The 23,421-nt window shown below is 42.8% G+C and overlaps 1 protein-coding gene across 1 annotated transcript in view; it reads left to right on the forward strand.

Moving 5' to 3' along the window:
- Nucleotides 1-681: 681 nt before the first annotated feature.
- The window catches only part of insra (insulin receptor a), a 34,744-nt gene continuing 12,004 nt past the window's right edge, over nt 682-23,421 (forward strand). Inside the window, 10 exon segments of the mRNA XM_066682053.1 lie at nt 682-2,072; nt 8,784-9,332; nt 16,899-17,090; nt 17,093-17,231; nt 18,039-18,178; nt 18,551-18,695; nt 19,728-19,942; nt 21,113-21,239; nt 21,914-22,164; nt 23,200-23,367. Coding sequence (XP_066538150.1) covers nt 2,003-2,072; nt 8,784-9,332; nt 16,899-17,090; nt 17,093-17,231; nt 18,039-18,178; nt 18,551-18,695; nt 19,728-19,942; nt 21,113-21,239; nt 21,914-22,164; nt 23,200-23,367 — 1,996 coding nt within the window. The 5' untranslated portion in view covers nt 682-2,002.

A 23,421-nucleotide genomic window follows, 5' to 3' on the forward strand; every position in this document is an offset into this window, starting at 1 on the left:
TTTATGTAGACTGCTTGTAAATATGTTTTCAAACGCTTTTAAGATTACATTTGTCAAATTTTTACAAAGCACAACATTTCCCGTTTTCAATGATAAAACGTCTTAGGGGTAGATACTCTTTAATGATGTAAACATTAGCCGGGCATATCTCAGTTCTGTTTACAAATGTATGATGCCTTGAACACTTACCTTCACCATAGTGTGAATTTCAATAAGGAATTTAGGACAAGATTTGGGACAGGACCCATTTGATGCCTCTTAATGTCTGTGTAAATCAATGGTGCACTCTTTGTTGTGGTATTTAAAGTGCTTGAATTTCTGATACGGGGCAAAAGCATATGGCCTTTGTAGTGTACAGTGTAAGGATGAGGGCCAGATTTAGGACAGACCCGGAGTTTCTTCTTTGGATAAGTTTCATGCTGTGTCCAAAACCGCAAACAAGCACGTTGGAAGATTGTATAAATATACAGTCCGCATTATTGCGGCGTGTAATGTGATTAAGTGTGTGATTTGTGACACAGGCGCAGTTTTATGGACTTTGTAGTGCACTATGTAGGCGTGAGAGAGAGATTTGAGACTCTGCCAAGAGAAAGAGGGAGGGAAAGTGAGAAAGACTCTCACACATGTCAAATCCACCAGCTACCTCTAACGTAGGGGGAAATAATCCTAATGTCTTATTAAACGGCTTCTGTGCCTTCATATTCCTCTGCGGTGGTGTGCTTACTCTGGGATTCACGGGGGAAGAATACACGAAGAAAAGAAGATCTGGAGCAGACGAGGAGATTACACACAATTTCGTCCATTTCGTTATAGATTCAGGACGAAAAACAGGCATAGGAGCAGACATGCAAAGGGGAGAAAATAGAAGAAGGCAGAAATAAAGCCCAGATGAAAAATTCTTAATTTTTGACGTTTTTTGTTTTTTTTGTTTTTTTTTGGAGGGGGGGAGTAACAGCTGTGAAATCTCTGCTGTTTTTGCTGTAGAAGCTGCTCCTCTGTATCTGAATTAGAGAATGCAGTTCCAGTGCTCTGAGCGTTTTATTTTTTTTTTTTTGCTGCAGTTGGTCTTAGGGTGAATAAATTTTGAAATATTAGACATTATCTTGTGTTTTGAGCTCTATTAGAGTTCAGAGGGTTAATATCAAGGGCTGATATATTTGCTTTAGATGTTGCTGTTTTCTTGATAAAATTTTGTAATATTAAGAATATCAGCGCTTTGGTTGTTTATCTGCAGAATATTAGAAATATAGCTAGCTCAGTCGTTAAATGAGTAGCTGAAATACTTATGGTCTGTTTCGAAGGATTTCACAGTTGGCAAGCTCTTCTTTGATTAATTGATTAGATATAAAGAATGAGATTTTTGGACACGTTGCAGTAACCAGTGCTCATTGGAGGCTGAACATGAAGAATTATTGATTTTTGGGACATTTTCCCCTAAAATACCATATTTACATTAAACTAATTTCAGAGATATTAGAGTGTAGACATCAGCAGGAGCGAGGCAGTTTAAAATCATTGCATTTCCAGCCTTAAAAGGGAGTTGATTTGGCACAAAATGTGTTAAAATTCAGAGTTGAAAAGTGGTGAGAGTTCAAGCTCCTGTTAGGCTGTTTGTTTTTCGGCTATGCTGCAGCTAACCCAATTAAAATAAGGGAAATAAGCAATAAGAAGCGTTTGTGACTCCATTGGTGTAAAGATGAAGGATTTTAAAGGCTCTGGAAGTAAAACTGTCCGCATGCAGATGACTATACATCGACAGTTAAGCCGCAGTGAGTGAGAAAGTTAGGGAAAGCTAAGCTAGGTTAGACTATGCTAAGCTAATAGGATTGGAATAAAGTGAAGACGTTGAACTTTGTTCTCCGCCCATTTTTAAAGAGGACCAAGAGATTTCTGTTCATTTTTATAAGTTTGGACTGTAAATATCGCCCCGATAAACGCGTCCTGCTTAGAAAGGGCGCCTTTATTGCTCGGAAGTGAGATTTAAAGCGCTTTTCTGAGGTTCATGATGAAGCTGATGACTGTAAAACTCATCTGGGTTCTCTGCGCCCTGTGGAGTTCCAGCAGAGCAGAAAGTAAGTTCTTTTACTCTATATTTTACTCTCATTTTGTTCTTTTATTCTGCAGTTTTTACAATTTTTTTCTCCACATTTTAATGTTATGACCTTATTATGTTCTGACAGACTTGGCTTTTGACAGCAAACTAGCTAGTAAAATAACATTTTAAAAATACATTTATACGTATTAATTTGCATAACAGTAGCCTTAAGTCAGTTAAAGTATATAAACCTAAATATATTACATTGCTAACCAGTCTGTGCAGAAAGTACTTTTTCACTTTTTATTCAATTATGCCTCTGTTATTGTCAGTTTTTGCTACTGCTACTACAAAATAAACAGTGTTGTGCAAAGCAAAGTAAGCACTTTTGCATTTTTATTTTTAATCACAATTATTTTTATAAATTCTTTCTCTATATTTTAATTCAGTGGGTGTCATTTTGCTCCAGATAATTCCAGCACAACTAGCTACAAACTAAACAGTATTGATTACTGAAAGGACAAGAAAAAAAAATGGAATATGACAATTTTGTATATCATTAATTTGCATAGCATTAGTGATTATTAATCACACGTAGGGTGAAAAAAAATTCTGAAAACAGTAGATCTAGGAACTCATATATTGCCAGCTAAGCAGTGAAGACTGTAAGTCCTGTTTATTTTGTATTTTATGTCAGTGTTTCACAAATGTACCTTTTGTTTCTCAACATTTTTGATGGAATGGACTCCATTTGCTCTGCACTTGATCTCCACACAACTACAGACTCAACAGTGCTGTGCAAAAGATTAAAACACTGTATAAATGTTAATCTGTGTGGAATGTGTGATCTTTAAGTCAGTGTATTTAAAAACAATGCTAAGAATGTAGCTATAAACTCTAAAACTCATTGAGAACTAGAGTGCTGTCAGTAAGCTGCTTTAAATCTGTACTTGTATGATACTTTTATTTATCTGTCAGTTTAATTGTTATTTCTTATTCTTCTGATACTACAAACTACACCACATTGAACACTGACATACAATATTACAATAAAATAGGGGAAAAAATTATATTTATAAAATTTTATTTGAATAGGATTGGGATACCTGAATTTAAGAACATCTGTTAGTTTAAAGGGAATTTTTACTGTTTATCACTCTAAATATTAATGCTATGGACCTCGTTTGTTAAGTATATTATCTCTGCACAACTACAGACTCCACAGTGCTGTGCAAAAGATGAAAAAAAAAATACTAAATTATTAAATCAGTGCAGTATTAGGCTAAGACCGGTGCAGATATTTGAAACAGAGGCTGATATTAGGGTAAATAAGAGTAACATGTAAAACACAGGACAACACACAGTTTCATTTTTGTGCACATTTCTATTACATTTTCAAGATAAATTTTGTTATATGTCATATACATTTCTAATATGTTAACATGTCCTTTCTTATTTTCATGCCTTATTGCCTGAGATTTTCGTTTCTTTCTCTGTATTTTATGAGCAGCATTTGTTTTGTAGATGTTCCCTGCCCACTACAGACTCAACAGTGTTAATTACAGAAAGATAAACATAAAAACTGATGTTAAAAAGCTATGAGCACAATTATAAATGTATAATCTGAGATGGGGAGTAAAAGAGTAAATTGTTAAAACCATATCACAATATCTGGACTTTAATATCAGGTCTTCACTCATATTTATAGCTTTGCTTCACAATGGCAGTGTAATAGACAGACAGAGAGACAGATAAAGAGAAAGAGAGAGACAGGCACAAACAGCGAGAGAGAGAGACAGACAGCGAGGGAGAGAGAGAGAGAGAGAGAGAGAGAGAGAGAGAATGATGGGGAGAGACCGACAGGGAGAGAGAGAGACAGATGGGGAGAGACAGACAGACAGACAGATGGGGAGAGAGAGAGGCAGACCAATAGAGAGACAGACAGACAGACTGAGAGAGATTGCCATTTGAATGTCGCAGTGTGTTCCCTCAGTGTTTGTTTTTCCATGAAACACAGAGTTGGAGTTTCACCTGAGAAGCAGGGAGAAGTGGTGGAGAAGTGAGGAGAAAAGAGAGAGAATAAGGATACGTGTCTGTGATGGAAGGCCATTGTCGTGGCCTCAGAATCACGTCCCGAAACAGAGCGAATAAATACGACCGGGCGTTTGACAAACTTGGCCATGGACCGCAAGCGTTTTTGGATGTCTCTTCCCTCTCAACTCACTGCTGTGTTTGTGTTTTTAATCTTGAAGCAGCTACACATGAGCCCAATGTCACCAGGCCCAATGCCAAGAGGCGGCCAGAGGGGTGTTATAAAACAAACTTTGTAGAGAGAGTGTTTGTAGCTGGCTCTACTCCTCTGGGAAAGCTTCACACACATTTGGAACATTACTGTGAGGATTTGATGGTAGCTACTAGAGCATTTTTTCCGTCAGGGCCATAAATGGAGTTCTGGGTTAGAGGTGGCTTTATTTTTGATGGAAATAGATGGTTGTTTTGTTGTTATTTTGTTTTTTTGTTGTCACATTGGCCATATTTAGTGGTCAGTATATTGCCCCAGAAATAATTGTGAGAAGCTATTTAATTGTATAGTATTGTACTTCCGGGCGGCACAGTGGAGCAGCAGGTGGTGTTGGTGTGTTCTCCCTGTGTCTGCGTGGGTTTCCTCTGGGTGCTCCTGTTTCCACCCACACTCCAAAAACACACGTTGGTAGGTGGATTGGTGACTAAAAAGTGTCCGTAGGTGTGAGTGTGTGAGGGAATGTGTGAGTGTGTGTCGCCCTGTGAAGGACTGGCGCCCTCTCCAGGGTGTGTTCCCGCCTTGCGCCCAGTGATTCCGGGTAGGCTCCAGACCCACTGCCGCCCTGAACTAGATCAGTGTTACAGGCAATGAATGAATGAATAATTGTAATTCTTTTACAAGAATTTTTATTGTTTTTTGTAATGTTTATTGATTATAACAGTAATGTAATAGTATAATAATGCAGTTACGCACTTTTTAAGAGCAGCGAACTCTAAGGAGAAACGCTAGAGTGGTCAGACACTGGAATTGGAATCTAAAATATTTAAATATACTAAATAACTAACACTTAAAATACCATAATAAAACACTAAAAAAACCCACAGTGGACAACACAGAGGACCTGACCGTATTCTGTAGGAGGTCACTAATGTCATTTTTGCCCGTGTTTCTACAGTAAATGTGCGGCAATCTGCAGCCGGTGGTTGAACGAGCTGCTGTAATGTTTAGTTTGTTTGGGTCCTGTGTTAAACTTTGTGATTCCTTCCATTTCACGGCTCTGTAGTGGTGTAAATAAACAAAAGTGTGTTGAGGAAATTCGGAAAACCTCAGAAGCCACATGAAGAGATTTGCCGTGGCGGAGTTGTTGTTAGATATGAGCTGAATGAGTTTATTACAGACTGAGGTCAGTTCTGTGAAGAGCTCTCTGTGGTTGGCTCTGTAATCTTCTGTGTGGATGAATGTAGCTGCAGAGGTGTGTGGAGGAGAGCAGAACTCAACCCTGTACTTCACTCAAAAGGAAAAGTATTTGTGGGAAGCTGTTTGCCACCTCAGGAAGGAGGACGCCAGAGGAAGGAGAGGTTTGGCCTTCGGGACGTTTATTTATACTCACAAACATTTCATCAAAATCAAAATAGACAGGCTCTGGGCTTGAAAAAACAAAGCAGAACAGTCTCAGTCTCTCTCTCTCTTTTCCTCTGTCTCCCCTCAGCCCTCTCCAGCCCTTTATACCCTTTATATCAGTCCACACAGCTCTGTTTATTTTTAAAAACTTAGATTGTCCTCTCTCTGTTTTGATGAATACGAAAACGGCTGCATTCTCACCCAAATCCAGTAGGGGGCTATAGTACCTCTTAAAGAGAGACATCAAAACACCACGCCTCATGAGAGAAACAGAGGTTTAATCCCGAATCACTTCATCCTCCCTCTGTAGTGCACTACACACGTCCTAAAACGACTGAATCTAGATCTTAACAGTGCAGTATATATTTCTAACACACATCATTTATATTTATTCATCTGTGTGAATCTGAACTCTAGTGCTGTCTGTCTGTGTACAGTGTATTTTGTGAATTATGTAGAAACCGGGGCACCCGGAGGAAACCCACACGGACATGGGGAGAACACACTACACTCCTCACGGACAGTCACCCAGAGCGGGACTCGAATCCACAACCTCCAGGTCCCTGGAGCTGTGACAGAGACACTACCCGCTGCTCCACTGTGCCGCCCGTTAGTTAAAACAAGTTAGAAAAAAAAAAGAGCGAATTGTATTGGAAGATAAAAGTGGCCATATTCTTTGCATAATAATGGATGATAATTTTTTTTAATGTAATATGTTTTAGCTGTGTCTCTGTCATAGCTCCAGGGTCCTAGAGGGTGTGGGTTCGGGCCTCGCTCCGGGTGACTGTCTCCAGCACTTTAGCATGGTCTTGGGAATATTTTACTCCTTTATGGCTCTTATCCAGAGCGAGGTCAGTGGTATTACAGGTAGGCCAACAGTGTTAGGAGTCTTGCCCAAGGAACTGAACCCAGGTCTCTCACATGGGAGCCAGTGGTGTTGCTACTGTACCACACCAACCACATTTAGAAATGTTCTGTATATACTGCTGCACTGGGTGGGATTTATATGAGTTGTTTTTGAAAACACCTATTTGTTTACTTTGTTATAAAAAGAAAACAAAATGCAGCAGCTTGGACGCAGGCAGATTCTTTCTTAATGTGAGATATTGTTTAATAACTATGATGTACCTGAAGTGTGGAAAGTGGAAGTATCGGATTGGGACTCTGTATCAGGATCGAGGATGTCTTTGTTAGAGCGGCTGTGTGCGGAGCTGAAAAGCACTGTGGTGTCCTCTCTGAAAGCGAGGCTCGGTGTCGTGTTGAAAAATGAAACAGCAGAAAGCGTGAGGTTGAGTAATAATGATGAAAAGCAGTTTGTGCACAATCGCTCGGACGGATTTAGCACAAACAGGTTGTGTAATTGTGAAAGAGGGAAGAGCACAGCCTATTTTAGGGCCTCCTAGTTGGCCTTGTCTTTTTTAGAAGCGAGGGCCCTGTCCAACTTCCTCCGGCTGACTCCTGTCCAGTTTAAGGCTGAGTCTGTGGGGAGAGAAGCTGCACATGAGCCAGAGTTGCGTTACTATGTTCATTCGGGACTGAGCCCCGGAGAAGCAGCGACAGAGGTTCTGTTCTCGAACAATGTGTAATATTTCTAAGTGCTGTTCATCTGCTGCTTGAGCAGATCTCCAGTGGATCTTCTAGGTTCCAGTCTCAGAAATATCTCCTGAAAGGTGAATGATGCTGTCGTTTTGATTGTTTTCCTCGTGCGCCTCATAAATCTCGTAGGGTGTTATTGCAGGTCGGGTGAGTACGGCTGTCACAATCCCTCCATTGTTTGTGTCATTCCTTGGCAGCGAGGGTTAGACAGTGACCGTGACGTTCAGGTTTAAAGTGTCTGAGTAACTGCAGGACGGGGAGTGTGTCGTCTCCCGTCTGACTGCATTGTTCTCGAGTATTTTACACAGAGACACTTTGTAATTCCCTAATTTTTATTTTGAAACAAGAGCCAAGCTTTTCCTGTATCGACGAAAAACGTTGTGCCGTCAGGTGCTGTCAGCCCTGTGTCATTTACACATCTCTGGTGTGTGACACACATGGTACCTCCTCATACGTGGCATAAGCTTGTGTCACTGCTTTTACACTATTACAGTCGCATGCTTAATTCTTTACAATGCAATAAACCCATAATGAGAAGCTGTACGGTCACTTTCTGAAATTAAAACTCAGGTGCTTTAACACCTTAGATTGTGTTCCGCAGAGCAATGTTAGGGTGTGATATGGTGTTTAAATAAAGTTCTAATAACTGATTACAGATTAGGGGTAGCAGCCTTTTATAATCCTGTGTTCGTACGACTTTATAACTGTGTTATAAACAAATCAGAGTGGTGTAACCTATTCAGTACCTCATAATATATGGTGTAAGTAAATGTAAATGTGTTTTGATCATTCTAATGACAAGAACAATGCTTAATAAATTGAAATATGAAAAATATGAATAATAATATTAAAACTTGAGCTGTTGTAACCTTTGTCCCTAACCCCACTGAGTTCCTTAAGTAGGCAGTGACTCTGTAGGCAGCTGTTTAAAGTAGAATCCGTAGTTTTCTCTGATGTAGGCTCTTTAACTGACACACTATGAGTTCACTGGTTTTGCTCGGGACAGGCTGTGTTTCAGTGTGGGTTTGCTGCTGGAAAAAAAGTGAATGACCTCACGAAGTCAACCAGGACATCACACACACACACACACACCACTCCCGAGCTCAGATTCCTCACACACACTCCACTCCATACTCTCTCGGCCTGCTGCTCTGGTGTATATTAAGTGTGTTTGTGTGTGTGTGTGTGTGTGTGTATTAGTTTCTCAATCAGGAATGTGATGCTAAAAATAATTCTCCAGCAGAAAATGTACACACACACTGACACATGCTTGTGTGTGTGTATGTAGTTATGTAGTTAAAGTTGTATTGGGCTGCAATGTAGAACCCTTGCTGGGTGAAGATGATGGAGATGGACTGTTAGTGGATGGTGGAGGTGAGCAGAAATACATTCATGCATGCATCTTCTGTAAGCGCTTCATTCTGATCATGGGTGAGTGTCGGGTTGGTGTACGGAGCCGCGTTTGGGTTTGTTTCTGTGCAGTAAACCCCTGTCTTGTTTTCCCCACAGTTTGCTCGAGTAAAGACATCAGGAACAATGTGACGAACCTGCGCTCTCTGGAGAACTGCACCGTAATCGAGGGCCACCTTAAGATCTTGCTGATGTTCGCCACAAAGCCGGAGGACTTCCGAGGGCTGAGCTTCCCGAGGCTGACGGTGGTGACGGACTACCTGCTCCTGTTCCGGGTCTACGGCCTGGAGAGCCTCTCGGACCTGTTCCCCAACCTCACAGTGATCCGCGGCAACAACCTGTTCTTCAACTACGCCTTGGTTCTGTTCGAGATGCTTCAGCTGAAGGAGATGGGTCTCCACAGCCTCATGAACATCACCCGAGGATCTGTGAGGGTGGAGAAGAACCCGGACCTCTGCTACCTCTCCACTCTCGACTGGTCCAAGATCCTCGATTCTGTGGAGGACAACTACATCGTGGCCAACAAGAACGACGGTGAGTGCGGGGACGTGTGTCCCGGGATGGCAAAGGGCAAGACCACCTGCCCCCAGACCACCATCAACGGGCACTTCAGTGAGCGCTGCTGGACCCAGAAACACTGCCAGAGGAGTGAGTACCGTTTTCACTTCTATTAAAGGAACAATACAAAGTAAGATTTGGTATTTTTGCTCCTAGGCTCTCCTTACAGGTGTAGAGTGTAGGCCTACTTCACTTTTACAGCACTGAAATTAAAGGGGGAGGTGGATGGAATGGAGGTGGTTTCCTACCCTCTCCCAAAAGTTACAGTTTCTGCAGTGCTGAGCAGGAGTCGATTCTGACGCTCAGTCTCTTTAGGAGTGAAATCTTCATCCCCTCTGACATGCACCTAAGCCAATCAGCAGTGAGCTGGTGTTTAGTAAGGATCATTATGGGTTAATGTTGGAATGCTTTGTTTTGTGTGTGTGCGTGTTTTTCTTGGTTTGTATGAGGTTTTTGCTCTTACACCGTAGTTTTCAGAAAGTGAGCTTCTTTCCTGCTCAATTATTAATGTCTTAAACACAGCATGCTCTGAGAGTCCAGTCTTTAATGAATTAATGTGCCATTTTAGCACATTTTCAGTGTTTGCAGCTGGACACAGTGTAATTGCCTTGTAGTAATAATAATAGTATTGATATATATATATATATATATATATATATATATATATATATATATATATATATATATTCATTTATAATAATAATAGTAATAATAAATTGTTTATTTGGTGCTTTTCAGGATGGGCAAAGTCTCTTTAAATGCAAAAAAAACAAAAAAAAAACAGAAAATAAATGCACAGGAATGTGAGTAAAGTTCAGTTCAGTTTTAAAAATAAAAAATAAAATAACACTAAATCACTTCACACTTTTCGACTCTCTCTAAAATAACAAAATTATATGTTTTATTTTTAAATTAAATAAACTTTTAAATGAAATTGACTTGCTCTGCTCAGGAAACTGCGTGTGGTTCAAAGAGCACTTCCGTGTGTGTGTATGTGTGAGTTCTGCATGGTCACACATGCCAGATTTGTCACTGTTAAGTTCTGATCCAGTGAGACATGAGTTGGCTCCTATTTGCAGAATAAAGTATTGTAAAAAGTTTAAAAAAAAAAACGTACACAGAGGACTTGTGTGTGTCTCAGACTCCAAGAGCACACACACTCTTATGCAAACACACATGCTGTCAGGGGTGGGGGGGTATTGCATCATTCCCCAGAAAACATTTCCAGCTCAGACACAAAAATTAAAGTTATTTGAAGTTAAACTCAGCTCTTGCTGAAGTCCACCATAAAGAACATTTATTTATTTAAGAACAGTTAAAAACTTTTATTAACGTGTGTGTGGATGTGTATCAGTTGACCACATCCCACAAGACCAGAGCTGAACGATTAATCGTTTTCATATTGAAATCTTTCGGCACATTTACATGTCAATAAATAATATCAAGGTAGTGTCTCTGTCACAGCTCCAGGGTCTTGCTCGCTCCGGGTGACTGTCAGTGAGGAGTTTGGTGTGTTCTCCCCATGTCCACGTGGGTTTCCTCCCTGTGCTCCAATTTCCTCCTACGCTCCAAAAACACATGTTGGTAGGTGGATTGGTGACTCAAAAGTGTCCGTAGGTGTGAGTGTGTGTCACCCTGGGAAGGACTGGCGCCCCCTCCAGGGTGTGTTCCTGCCATGCGTTCAGTGATTCTGAGTAGGCTCTGGACCCACCATTAGCTGAGTCTGTCAGGTTAAACCCAGTTATGCTGTGTGTTTCACAGGTGTGTGTTTGGATTCAGACCCTTGCTCTTGATGGCGGTGATTGATTTTCCAGCTGTGATTATTGGTAAACACAGATCCTCTCAGATTGATGATTTTACATTGCAGCTGTAATCCCTGAGGATTTAATCTGGAGATGGACCTTAATCCTCACTCTGTCTTTCACAGAGGCACAGTGTGGACTAGGAATAATGCTGTGGCTGTATTTCTTTATATTTCTCTATGCTACTTTACAAATAAACTAGAAAACAAATGTTAGATGTCTCTAGATGATGAACAGAGCTGCAGAAGGTTTTTAAGAAAACAACAAAGCATCAGGATTAATCCCGTTAAAATGCTGAGATATTGATTAATTTGCTGCTGCACTGGATCTAAACCGATTAAGAAGCAAAGGCGCCAGAATGTGTAGCTATAGGGTGTGGCTAAGTGGTTGCTATGGTATCCCAGGTGGTTGCTAGTTGGTTGTTTGAGGCTAGGCTGTTATCATTGTGTTTGGTAGCAGTGGTATTCCAGGTGGTTGCTAGGCAACTGTTTCCATTGTTTTCAGGTGGTTGCCATGCTGTCACTAGATGGATATTACATCACAGGCGGTTGCTAAGAAAGGATTTAATGTGTTACTGCTGGGGTTTTTCCACAATTTACTGCTGTCTTTGTATTATATTTAAAAAAGAGGAGTATGTTGGAAAGAGAGAGAGAGGAAGAAAGAAGTAAATGGGAAAGAGAGGGATAGGGAGAGGAAAGACAAAAACAAGAGCAAAAAAACTTGAGAGAGAGAAAGAATACAGAAAAATGGGGAGTATGGAGGGAAAGTTTGTAAAAGAGAGAAGGAAAGAGGGAGGGAGAGAGAGAACAAAAAGAGAGAGACAGGAAATGTGGGAGAGACATAGAGAGTGAGAGAGAGGTTAGTGAGGGTGGCCAAGTGAACCACAGCTGTGTCCATAGAGGAGGGTGAGTGAGAGCGAGTGGTGCCTTGCACTCTTGCGCAGATTTGCGTGCTGTCACAGTGCAGGAGGCTGAGCTTCATGTCTGAAAGAGTTTTACGAAGCTTTAGCATTTTTCCTTCCTCAGTCCTTCACCTTAAACTGGTCAGGCCTCTTTCAAAGCCCACAGCTGACGCACATAATCCCATGCCCCCCGTCCCCACAAACCCAGTCCCTAAAAGCCGGGGCAAGAGGAGAAGCTGATGACATCACAACATCTTTTACCGTGGGAAACATTAGCTCCATAACCTGGGAAATATTCTGTTATAGTCAGTTATATAATATTCTGTTAGAGTCAGCAGATTGTGTTCTCCTCCGAGCGTGTTGAGTATGATGAACAGAGGTTAGTGTTCTCCTCTGAGCGTATTGAACTGTGGTGACATTAGTAAAGCCGTAGTGAAGCTGGCCCCTGTGAATCGTGGTGAGACTGGAGGGAGTGGAGCTAGCAGTGAGGGTTACCGATGCCGGACTCCCGGGGACTAGTGAAACCTGTGCTGCCATTGGGCTGGATGCCCAGGAGGAAGCGCATTAAAGGACGAGGTTATTTTTATGTTCTCTACTGTGTCCGGAGCCTGACGTCAGGCGTCTTCCTGCTTCAATTACAATTTTAAAGGCATCTCCACACTTTCACACTCCACTTGGACGCCGGGGGTCAGGGGGAAGATCATTAATCTCTCAGCACCCTCCAAGAGGCTATTGTTTCTCAGTGTGGGAAAACGTGAGATCTCAGAGGTTCTTCACTGTAAATAAATCTAAAGATAAATATATTCAGAGATAAAATAATAAAAACACAACTAACCTCCTTTAAACACATGAAGTTAAGAACACGGAAAAGCAAAAGATTAATTAATAATAATGTAAAAATAATAATGCTTATGAATAGTAGTAAGGTTAATTATAAAATAATGACAATAAATAATATATATTGTTTAAAAAAAATAATAAAACAGTAATAACAATATTAATTGGGAAAATAATTTGTAATGACTGCTCTGTAAAGTCAGATGAGTTAAAGCACTTAATTATTAAACGTTAAACTGAATTCATAAACTTTGATGATTTTAGACATATTTCTGTATGTTTTTTGTATTTGTTTGTTTACATTTTTTAATAGTTTTAATAGTTTATAATAATCTCTTGTTTCTGTGGTGCTCTGTTTCGGAGGAAGCTGTGGCGCCTCTTGGTTCTCAGTGTGAGACAATAAGAGCCGAAAAAGTTCACACAACCCTTGTCCCAATTGTTTCCGCCGATTGTGGCTGGCTTTTCGAGAGGACCCTCAGGAACGGACCCCTGGCAGGAAGCTGGACGCTGGCCGAAGAATAGAGTAAACAAATTGAACGTGGAGGACGCGAGTGTTTTTCTCTGAAGCAGTCGGGACGTGTGTCTAAATCTCCGGAGATCTCCCTAAGATACACAGAACAGCAGAACACCGTTATTTCAGCACTTTAACAATAGAGCGAGAGAGAAGGAGAAAACTTTCCAGTGATTAGCGCAGTGTCCTGCTCCTGTTTTTACTCTGTTTACTGCTCCGTCTCAGCTTTATCTTCACTCTCTTTTAGATCTGTCTCAGCTCTGTCTCATCTTTTTCTCCACTCTGTTTTAGATCTGTCTCAGCTTCCTCTCAGGTCTGTCTCAATTCCATCTCATCTTTGCTTGATAATCAAAATGTTTATTGCTATTTCTCAGCTGTATCTGAACTTTGTCTAAGCTCTGTCTGATTTGGCTGAATAATGAAAGACTGCTGCTCCATCTCATCTCTGTCTTAACTCTGTCTCAGCTCAGTCTCAGTTTCTTCTCATCCTTACTGGACAGTCACACTCTTTAAAGCTGAAGGACTGTCTCTTTAAGGTCTGCAACTTTGGCTTTGTCAACCTCCTCCGACACTGTAAGGATGTTGTACTGTGCATGATACAGTTCTTTAAAGTCTCAGAGAGAACTCACGCTGGATGTTCTGAAGGTCATGGAAGTCCAGCACACTGCGCTTTATAATAGTGTTAGATACCTGAGCATTCTCTCTGTGCTCTGCATCTGGCAGGGGAACAACGAGGGCCTCAGAATGTTCTCACTCACACACTAACGTCCAGCCTAATCTCATTAGTGAGCCACTAAGCTACGGATAATTAAAGCTAATGAGCCGCCATTCCTCTGGCTCCGCGGGGAACACTGAAGGAACACGCAACAAAACCAGGAGCCGGAATATGAGCTCTGTGGAGTGTCTCGGGTGGAGATTTCACTGCCTGGTCGTCAGTGTAGTGTGATCTCACACACACACACACACCGGTGACCTCTGTAATGTTATTTACCTTTTCATACATCACATGAAGACCTTAATTCCCCAAACATGTGGCCTGAGGCCCCGTCCACACGGCTCTGTTTATGTTTAAAACTGAGATTTTCCACTCTCTGCCTTTGGAAATCTCCCCGTCCAGATGAATACCTGCATTACCACACCAGTCCAGTAGGGGGCCATAGCACCACAACATTAAGCAGTTAAGCGGTGTTTACTCATGGTGATTGGCGTGTTGTTGTTGTTTGGGACTGAACACAGCTCCGTCATCTGTTCAGACAGATCAATAGAGTTTATTCCTTCCTTGTTGCAGCGTCCAGCTCTCGCTGGATTCTTTTGTCGGCCACTGATCCAAGGAGCGTTTGAACCTCTTCGAAAGACCACCACGTAATTTTACAAGCTGCTGTTGTGAGCTGTGTCGGATAAAAACAAATGTGATCTCTGCTGCAGCTGGAGATTTTAAAGGTGGAGAGTTGATGCTGGAAGTCTGCGCTGTGTGGCGTAGAGTGACGAATTTCTCTGAAAAGAGTGATCTTCAGCACAATAGCATTTTCATGTTAACAATAAAATAGCATAGTTTATGAAGTGTGTGTGTTTTGTGGTTAATGTGTGAGTTGGGGTCCGTTTGTGCTCAGCATGTTAACATTGCTGAAAGTCGACATCATACTGTTCTGTATGAACCAACTCTCTCTCTCTCGCTCTCTCTCTCTCTCTCTCCTCTCTCTCTCTCTCTCTTCCCTCTCTCTTTCTGTCCCCCTCCCTCTCTCTCCTTTTTCCCCCTCTTTCTCTCTGTTTTATCTTTGCTCATTAATTCATCTATTGTAATTAGAAAGAAAATGACAAAAGTCTTTTTCTGTTCTGTCCTTCTTTTCTTTCTGTCACTTCTTTCAGTTTCTCTCTCTTTCTTTCTCTCTCTCTGAGTGTTCCTCTCTCAGCCAATCCACAGCTCTGTGCTGAGGGTGGATATTTTGGCTGCAGCTGGATCACGGCATAGATTTCTCTCTTAGGTTGGATCTGGAGTCTGACTCTGACTGTTCCACTGCTCCTTAGATCTCGGGGGGGAGGGGTATATTGTGTTTTCGTTTTAAGTTTGTGGCAGGGGCCTAGATATAGTCCTGTTATCCATAGTGTTATGTATTTAAAGTGGTCTTGAGTATCTTGAAAGGTGCTGTATATTAAATGTATAATTTATTATAATGCTTTTAATGACAACAGCAAGATGCTCTTTAAACAGTGACATTTACAGAGTGAGTTCATTACTGTGACCCCACTCCGAGCGTGTTGAGCTGTTAAACAGGTTAGTGTTCTCCTCTGAGTGTGTTGAGTCTGATGAACAGATGTCAATGTTCTCTTCCGAGCGTGTTGAGCTGATGAACAGAGGTTAGTGTTTTCCTCCGAGCGTGTTGAACTGATAAACAGAGGTTAGTGTTTTCCTCCGAGCGTGTTGAGCTGATGAACAGAGGTTAGTGTTTTCCTCCGAGCGTGTTGAGCTGATAAACAGAGGTTAATGTTCTCCTCCGAGCGTGTTGAGCTGATGAACAGAGGTTAGTGTTCTCCTCCGAGCGTGTTGAGGGTGATGAACAGAGGTTAGTGTTCTCCTCCGAGCGTGTTGAGGGTGATGAACAGAGGTTAGTGTTCTCCTCCGAGCGTGTTGAGGGTGATGAACAGAGGTTAGTGTTCTCCTCCGAGCGTGTTGAGGGTGATGAACAGAGGTTAGTGTTCTCCTCCGAGCGTGTTGAGGGTGATGAACAGAGGTTAGTGTTCTCCTCCGAGCGTGTTGAGGGTGATGAACAGAGGTTAGTGTTCTCCTCCGAGCGTGTTGAGGGTGATGAACAGAGGTTAGTGTTCTCCTCCGAGCGTGTTGAGTCTGATGAACAGAGGTTAGTGTCCTCTGAGCGTGTTTATAATGTGGTGACTGGGGGAGTAGTTGCTTAGAGCAGGGGGCCGCTGCTGATTGGCTGCCCTTTGGCCCCTTCCCAACACTGTCCTCTGCTCGCTCTCTCTCTTTTTTTATTTTTAACCTATGCTCTCAGAGACATGCCTGTGTGTGTGTGTGTGTGTGTGTGTGTGTGTGTTGGGGGAGTTTGCTAAATGAAGGTCACTGAAACTTTTCTCTGTTTAGTAGAAATGTAAATAACCCTCCACAGTTTCTTACACAATGTTTTGTGGGGGTGGTTGAGGAAATATATAAACCTTCAGGAGTTTCCCTCGAAATGTCAGGGACACGATTCAAGATCTTGAGCAGAGAGAGAGAGAGAGAGAGAGTTTGTAGAGAAAGTGTATGTGGATGGATATAGAGAAGATGTGAGGAGAGAGAGAGGAAGAGAGTATAGAGAGAGATGTGTGTGTAGGCTTAGTTTGTTTCCCATTTACAAAGCAAGGGCACAAACAGAGCTTTTTCCAGCACAAACTGATCAGAGATTTACAAATGCTAAGGAAATATCCTGAGTTTTATAAACAGTGTTTTTTGGATTAAAAGTGTGAATCACACCTTTAATTTGGATGTTGTCCACCTTAAATCAGCTGAGTTCCCTTAGAGTATGAGAACCCCCTCCTCTCTCTCTCTCTCTCTCTCTCTCTCTCTCTCTCTGTCTAATCCCTCGTTCTTTTTCTCCTCTCTTGTTCCACAGTGTGCCCATCCTCCTGTAAACACCGCGCCTGCACCAAGGACAACCACTGCTGCCATGAACAGTGTCTTGGTGGCTGTGAGGAGCCAGCTTCGCCAAGTAAATGTGTGGCCTGCAGGAACTTCCTCCACCGGGGTGCGTGCGTGGAGAAGTGTCCCCCTGGCTTCTACACCTTCAAAGGCTGGAGATGCGTGGACTTGCTTTCTGCCAGGCGCTGCATAACAAGTGCCAGCAGGGCAAGCAGGGCAAAGGAGGCGAGTGCCATGAGTACGTCATCCACCAGGGGGCATGCATCCCCGAGTGCCCATCGGGATACACCACGGTTAACTCCACTACGTGAGTACAGCACTTCACCTGACTCTCTGCATCTGAGTGTTTGGACAATGCCCACCAATCAGAGTGCCATTGTCATTAGACCGACCAAGTGCTGTTGTCATGATTACAGACCAAACCAATGAGCAGAAAGGTGGTGGAGGAACAGCTCGACTTGTTAGTAGCAGCTTTTTGTAACAAAAGCTTTAAAAACAATCAACACACTGATGACTAAACTCTGGATCTGCCGGCTAACAGAAACTAAATCAAGATATCCTTAACACACACCACTGTACCTGTGTGTGTGTGTGTGTGTGTGTGTGTGTAGTCGTCCAGCAGACTCTCAAATCATCCAAGCTAGATGCTGCTGTGTTGTCTGTTTCTATGTTTTGTTTTAAAACACACCACGGCCTGCCTCTCTCTGTCTCTCTCTCTCTCTCTCTCTCTCTCTCTCTCTCTCTCTCTCTCTCTCTCTGTCTCTAATAAATCAGTGTCGTTATGTAACATTGACACAGACGTTCCATCTTAAGACGGTTAGAATCTACAACTGCTTCCTTGTTTCCTACAGAAACATTGACCCAGACATCGTGCAGAAATAACAGCCAGTGTCCCCCCCATCCTCCCAGCCACCGTCCCCCTCCACAAATCCTTCTTAAGGCCAAAATAGGAACCCATCACAATGAGTTTTCTTCTGGACCACACAAATATATATACACACACACACACACCTCATTGCCTGGGGGCCCACCATCAGTAATATTCTGTTGTGAATAATGTAGAATACTGATTTTAAAGTGGAATATAATTTGTTTACTTTGTGTGTGTGTGTAGGTTAAACTGTACTCCGTGTGCTGGACTCTGTCCGAAGGTGTGTATGGGGCTGAAGACAGTGGACTCGGTGACAGCGGCACAGGCTCTCAGGGGCTGCACGGTGCTCAACGGCAGCCTGATCATCAACATCCGAGGAGGAAGTAAGAACACCGGTCACACTCTGTAATCTCACACACAAACCCCTAATCACGACTACCTCCAGTGGTGGGCGCTAGTCAGACGGAGACAATGCCAGATGCACTCTGGCATGGGCGGCTACGTAACAGAACTCTCGTTCCAACCTTAAATGATGCAGCAACTGAAGCTTAATAGAATTTCAATTTTCACCTTAAGTGGTACAGCTGGTACAGTCTAGCACACAAGCTTCTTAATGAAAGTATCTGTTCCACCTTAAATGGCACAGCAGCTGCACTCTGGCACTGAAGCTCTTAGAATAAGAATGATGCTCTTTTTAAGGTGGAGTGGAAAATATGTATTAAAGCATTGTGTGTGTTTTCTGACTGTTGTTGTAGATAACATCGCGGCGGAGCTGGAGGCAAACCTGGGTCAGTTGGAGGAGATAACGGGGTTTCTCACGGTGCGCCGCTCCTACGCACTTGTCTCTCTCTCTTTCCTCCGCAAACTCTCTCTGATCCGCGGAGAGACACAGGAAGTGGGGTAAGAGCGAAAATACTAAATCCTAGTTTTACTTTAATATTAATCATTTTAAAGAGTCAGAGACCAACAAAACTGTAACACACTAACAATAAAACCTAAGGCCACAGAGCAGCGCAGTTGCTGTGCCCCCTCCTGTGTATCTGAGGGTGCTCTAGTCATGGTCCTGTGTGGAAAAGAGGTTGACTGGTCCATACCCCTCTTTCTCTCTCTCTCTCTCTCTCTCTCTCTAACTCAGCTCCCACTTCCACATTCTCTCTATCACCCATGGAGGGCAGTTCCTACGCTCTTAGTCAATCAGAGTGAGGAAGTGACAGGGTCCAATGAACTGCTGAGTAATCAAAACCCAAGTAAACCAAGTAAAACATAATACAATCAGAGCCAGCGTCACTGGACATCACCACAGTGTCAGATCCTGCAGGGGGCGCTCACATCCTCGTATCACACACCTACTGTGTATTGTCCAAATGCTGGAAAAGACTGCGTAACATATTTTCTAAACCGTAACTGAGTGTTTCACAGAATATAAATAAACACCATAGTATATATATATATATATATATATATATATATATATATATATATATATATATACACACACACACAGTATTTTTAATTAGGGAACATAACTATACCTTTAATTAGGGAACGTACCTTTACTCTATATTAACTGTAGAAGAATTTGTGTTGATGTCTTTCACCCCGTTTCACCTCCAGGACTTTCATTGTGTTCTTTTATTCTCCACAGTTGTATAATGAATGATTACAGATATCCCCCTCTCCTTCTGGAAGAGAGAATGTAATGAACCTTTAGGGAACACAACTGGACTTTAACACCACTGCTGTACCTTTTAAAGATTCATCACACTGTTTGTAGATTTAGCGACAGTGATGAACCTGTTTCGTACTTTTAATTTGAGAGTGTAGGGATATAATCAAAAGAAATAAACCCTCTGTAGTAAAAAGGTAAAGACTGAGGGGCAGGGTTATGTCATGCCTTTCATGCCCTGTTTATGTTTTTTTCTTTTCCCCCAGGAACTACTCCTTCTACGCTCTGGATAACCAGAACCTGCGGCAGCTCTGGGACTGGACCAAGCACAAGCTGAGCGTCCTTCAGGGCAGGCTCTTTTTCCACCACAACTCCAAGCTCTGCATGTCTGAGATCCGCAGGATGGAGGAGGTCACGGGCACCAAGCTGCGACAGGTCAAAAATGACATTGCGTCCAAGACCAACGGAGACCAGGCGTCCTGTGAGGAACACGCACTCACATACACACACACACACACGCGCACACACACACACACACACACACACACACACAAATATACTAACTAGGATTATTCCTGTTTGTACAGACTCACTCTGAAATGAAAGGTATTTATCAGGAGTTATAGTAACACTAGGTAAAATTTTATAGCACTATACCGATATCAAGGGGGAGGGGGGAAGGATTGGGGGTTTCCTACCCTCCTCTACAACATGCATAGTGCAGTATCTGCAGTGCTGAGCTCAGAGTAGTGCAGACAGAGGCGCTGCTCTCCTTATTACTGCTCTGTGGACCATCACAATGATTTTGAAGCTGTAATCGTAAGGTAAAAATATTACGTAGTGTTCCTTTACTGTTCCCCCTCCCCCTTGTTATTGAGTGTCCTCTCACCCCCTTGAGGCCGAGTTACAGGGCGCAGTGGTTAAAACCTCCCCCTACGAACCAGGATGACCCTTCAAGACCCTGAGACATCATCAGAACACAAATAAAACAGAGCAGCGCTTCATTCCCAGGCGACTAGTGCCGCTCTGTAGCAGCTCTGCAACAGTCTGCAGTGATATCAGAGGAGCTGCTGGACTTTAGTTGCATTTAGGGCCTCATTCTCCTTCAGAAAAGTTCCACAATCAGAGATTATCCCCCTCTCCTCACTCTTCTGTGATATGGAGCTCAATTCAGATTCTCATTCTGCAGATCCTTCCACTTCCACGTTAAAGTTTACAGTAATTTCTGCACCATTTAAGGTGGAACTGTAAATCTACAGATAACTCCTGAGACCTCAGCTGCTCCTCATTCTGTTTTCAGCTTGTTCTGAAGTAAAGGCCATAATCCACTGAAACTACATTAAATTCAGATAATACACAGGGAATCATAGAATTTAAAAGAGGAAACACTGACACCTGTGGGTTTCTTTGGGTGCTGCGCAGCGTCTTGCTGCTGATTCACAAGGCGTCACAGCCCTCCATTTAGAGCCTGACTGTGAGAAATCTGTTTGAAGGGCCATGTCGCCCTCACACTTCACACCAACCCTCTGTCCCAACAGGAGCTGAGCCCCTCAACCCCAGCGCGTACGAATCATGACTTGACACTGACTCAGTCTTTGGGCCTTGCTTCGTTCTGATGTTTGTTTCCGTTTTGTCTGTGTGTGTTCCTCAGGTGAGCGCCAGGTTCTGAAGTTCACCACGATCCGGACACTCTCCGATAAAATCATCATCAAATGGGAGCCGTTCTGGCCTCCAGACTTCAGGGACCTGCTGGGCTTCATGGTGCTCTACAAAGAGGCGTAGGTCACTACTAGAGGTGTCTGTTAGAACAGATCTCTGTCCAGTTTATTAAAGCAGCAGTCAGTCACTTTCTCCTCTGACTCTTCTACAGGTTATGTAACACCCACTCTACTGACACCACTTTTAAAACATGGCTACCCACTTGTAGGGGACCTGCTGGGTGTGGTGTAAACTGGTTCCTTTTATTGGTCATTCATCATAAGATTTACATACAGTTTGAAGGACAGCTGCTGTGTTCAGATGCTGTAGTAAATCACACATCCAAAAAGGGGGTTTTCTTTGGACAGTGATAAGCATATTATCTTTAGTATTTAAAGAAACACTACATAATATTTTTAGCTTAAAATTATAGCTTAAAAATCACTCTGATGTCCACAGACCTGTAACAGGGAGAATAGAGTTCCTCTCATTGCTCTTTGGGCTTAGCACTGCAGAAACTTCTCTATGTAACATTAGGAGGAAGGTAGGAAACCACTCAAACTTCCTCCCCTCGCCATTGATTGCAGTACAGTGTTGTAAAAGTAAATTACACTAGAGGGAGCCCCAGGAGCAGAAAAAAACAAATCTTAGCTAGTGTTCATTTAGACATAGTGACTTAATGAATATTTCCTGCCTGTATTTTTGTGAAAACCTTACAGATTGTATCTTTAATTGTGTAAGTCTGTGTGTCCAGTCCGTACAGGAACGTGACAGAGTTTGATGGTCAGGACGCCTGTGGGTCGAACAGCTGGGTGATTGCGGATGTGGATCCTCCACTCAGAGCCACGGACGGAAAGGTGCAGCAGGAGCCGGGGTACCTGATCCTCGCCTTAAAGCCCTGGACGCAGTACGCCATCATGGTCAAGACCCAGCTCTCTGCCTCCGACGAGCACCAGGTCCACGGAGCCAAGAGTGAGATCATATACGTCCGCACCGATGCCACCAGTAAGACCAGCACCCACAGAGACACAGTAAATCACCGCTGTCCAAAGACAAACCTGTAATTTTGGAGCATTTCTATTGGTCATTCATCATGAGATTTACACACAGTGTGAAGGACAGCTGCTGTGTTCAGATGATGCATTAATTACACACACACACACACACACACACACACTTACAGGGTTTTCTCTGGACAGCGACGATATTTGAAAGGTGTTCTAGGTGATAGTTATGAAGTAAAACTCATATGAAATGCATTATATTTTTAGTTTTGTGTGTGATCCTTGAACCTTAACTTCTCTATATTTGTTAGGACACCTCCCACAGGACTCTGCCCACAGGGGGCCCTGTCTTGTCATTTGAGCAGGCAGAATGGACCCAGAGGATGTTTTTAATGCTTGGACTCCTCCTGAATCAGGGGCAGGTTGCGGGCACAGATTAAGGCCCTGAAACTGACTGAACTGTAGGAGACGGGTTTAAATAAAAACATGACTATTCTGAGATTTTAATTTAGTGACGATAGCAGGTGCATGCCCTTCCACCCTGGTGGTGTGTGTGTGTGTTTCCTGCTGAAGTGTGTGCAGCTGGTTGGCAGTGTATGAAAGCGCTGTGCTTGTTTGGATTTTTTGTTTGGGTTCTGGCTGCACTTCGTGGTGTTTTTTTTTTCTGACTGGGAGAGTTTGTGGACAACAGAGTGTTTTGTGTGTGTGTATGTGTGTGTGTTTTCTATCTTTCCAGTACAAAGATTTTGTAAGAAAACCAAAGAAATCCAGGGCCCACATACAGCCCTAGAGCTAAAAATACAGCGACCCAATTCCAAACCCAAAACAAAAGGATACATGTCGTTGATGCAAAATGTGGTAGCGACCCCTTGTGGAACTATTATTAGCTGTGTGTTAATGTTCTGATGCTGGCTTGGTTACTCATTTTAGTGGTGGATTTATTTTGTTTTCAGGTTCACTTGAAATTAAGCTGTAATTACTTGTTCTCTCTCTCTGTGTGTGTGTGTGTGTGTGTGTGTGTGTGTGTGTGTGTCAGAGCCATCTGTGCCTCTGGACCCTATCTCCTCCTCAAACTCGTCCTCTCAGATCATCCTGAAGTGGAAACCTCCCAACGACCCGAACGGGAACATCACGCATTACCTGGTGTTCTGTCAGCAGCAGCCTGAGGCCAGTGAGCTCTACAAGTACGACTACTGCCAGAAAGGTAAAATACACACACACACACACACTCACACATACACAGGTGTTTCCAAAGTGC

This window comes from Hoplias malabaricus, chromosome 9 (genome assembly GCF_029633855.1).
Source record: "Hoplias malabaricus isolate fHopMal1 chromosome 9, fHopMal1.hap1, whole genome shotgun sequence".
Lineage (NCBI taxonomy): Eukaryota > Metazoa > Chordata > Actinopteri > Characiformes > Erythrinidae > Hoplias > Hoplias malabaricus.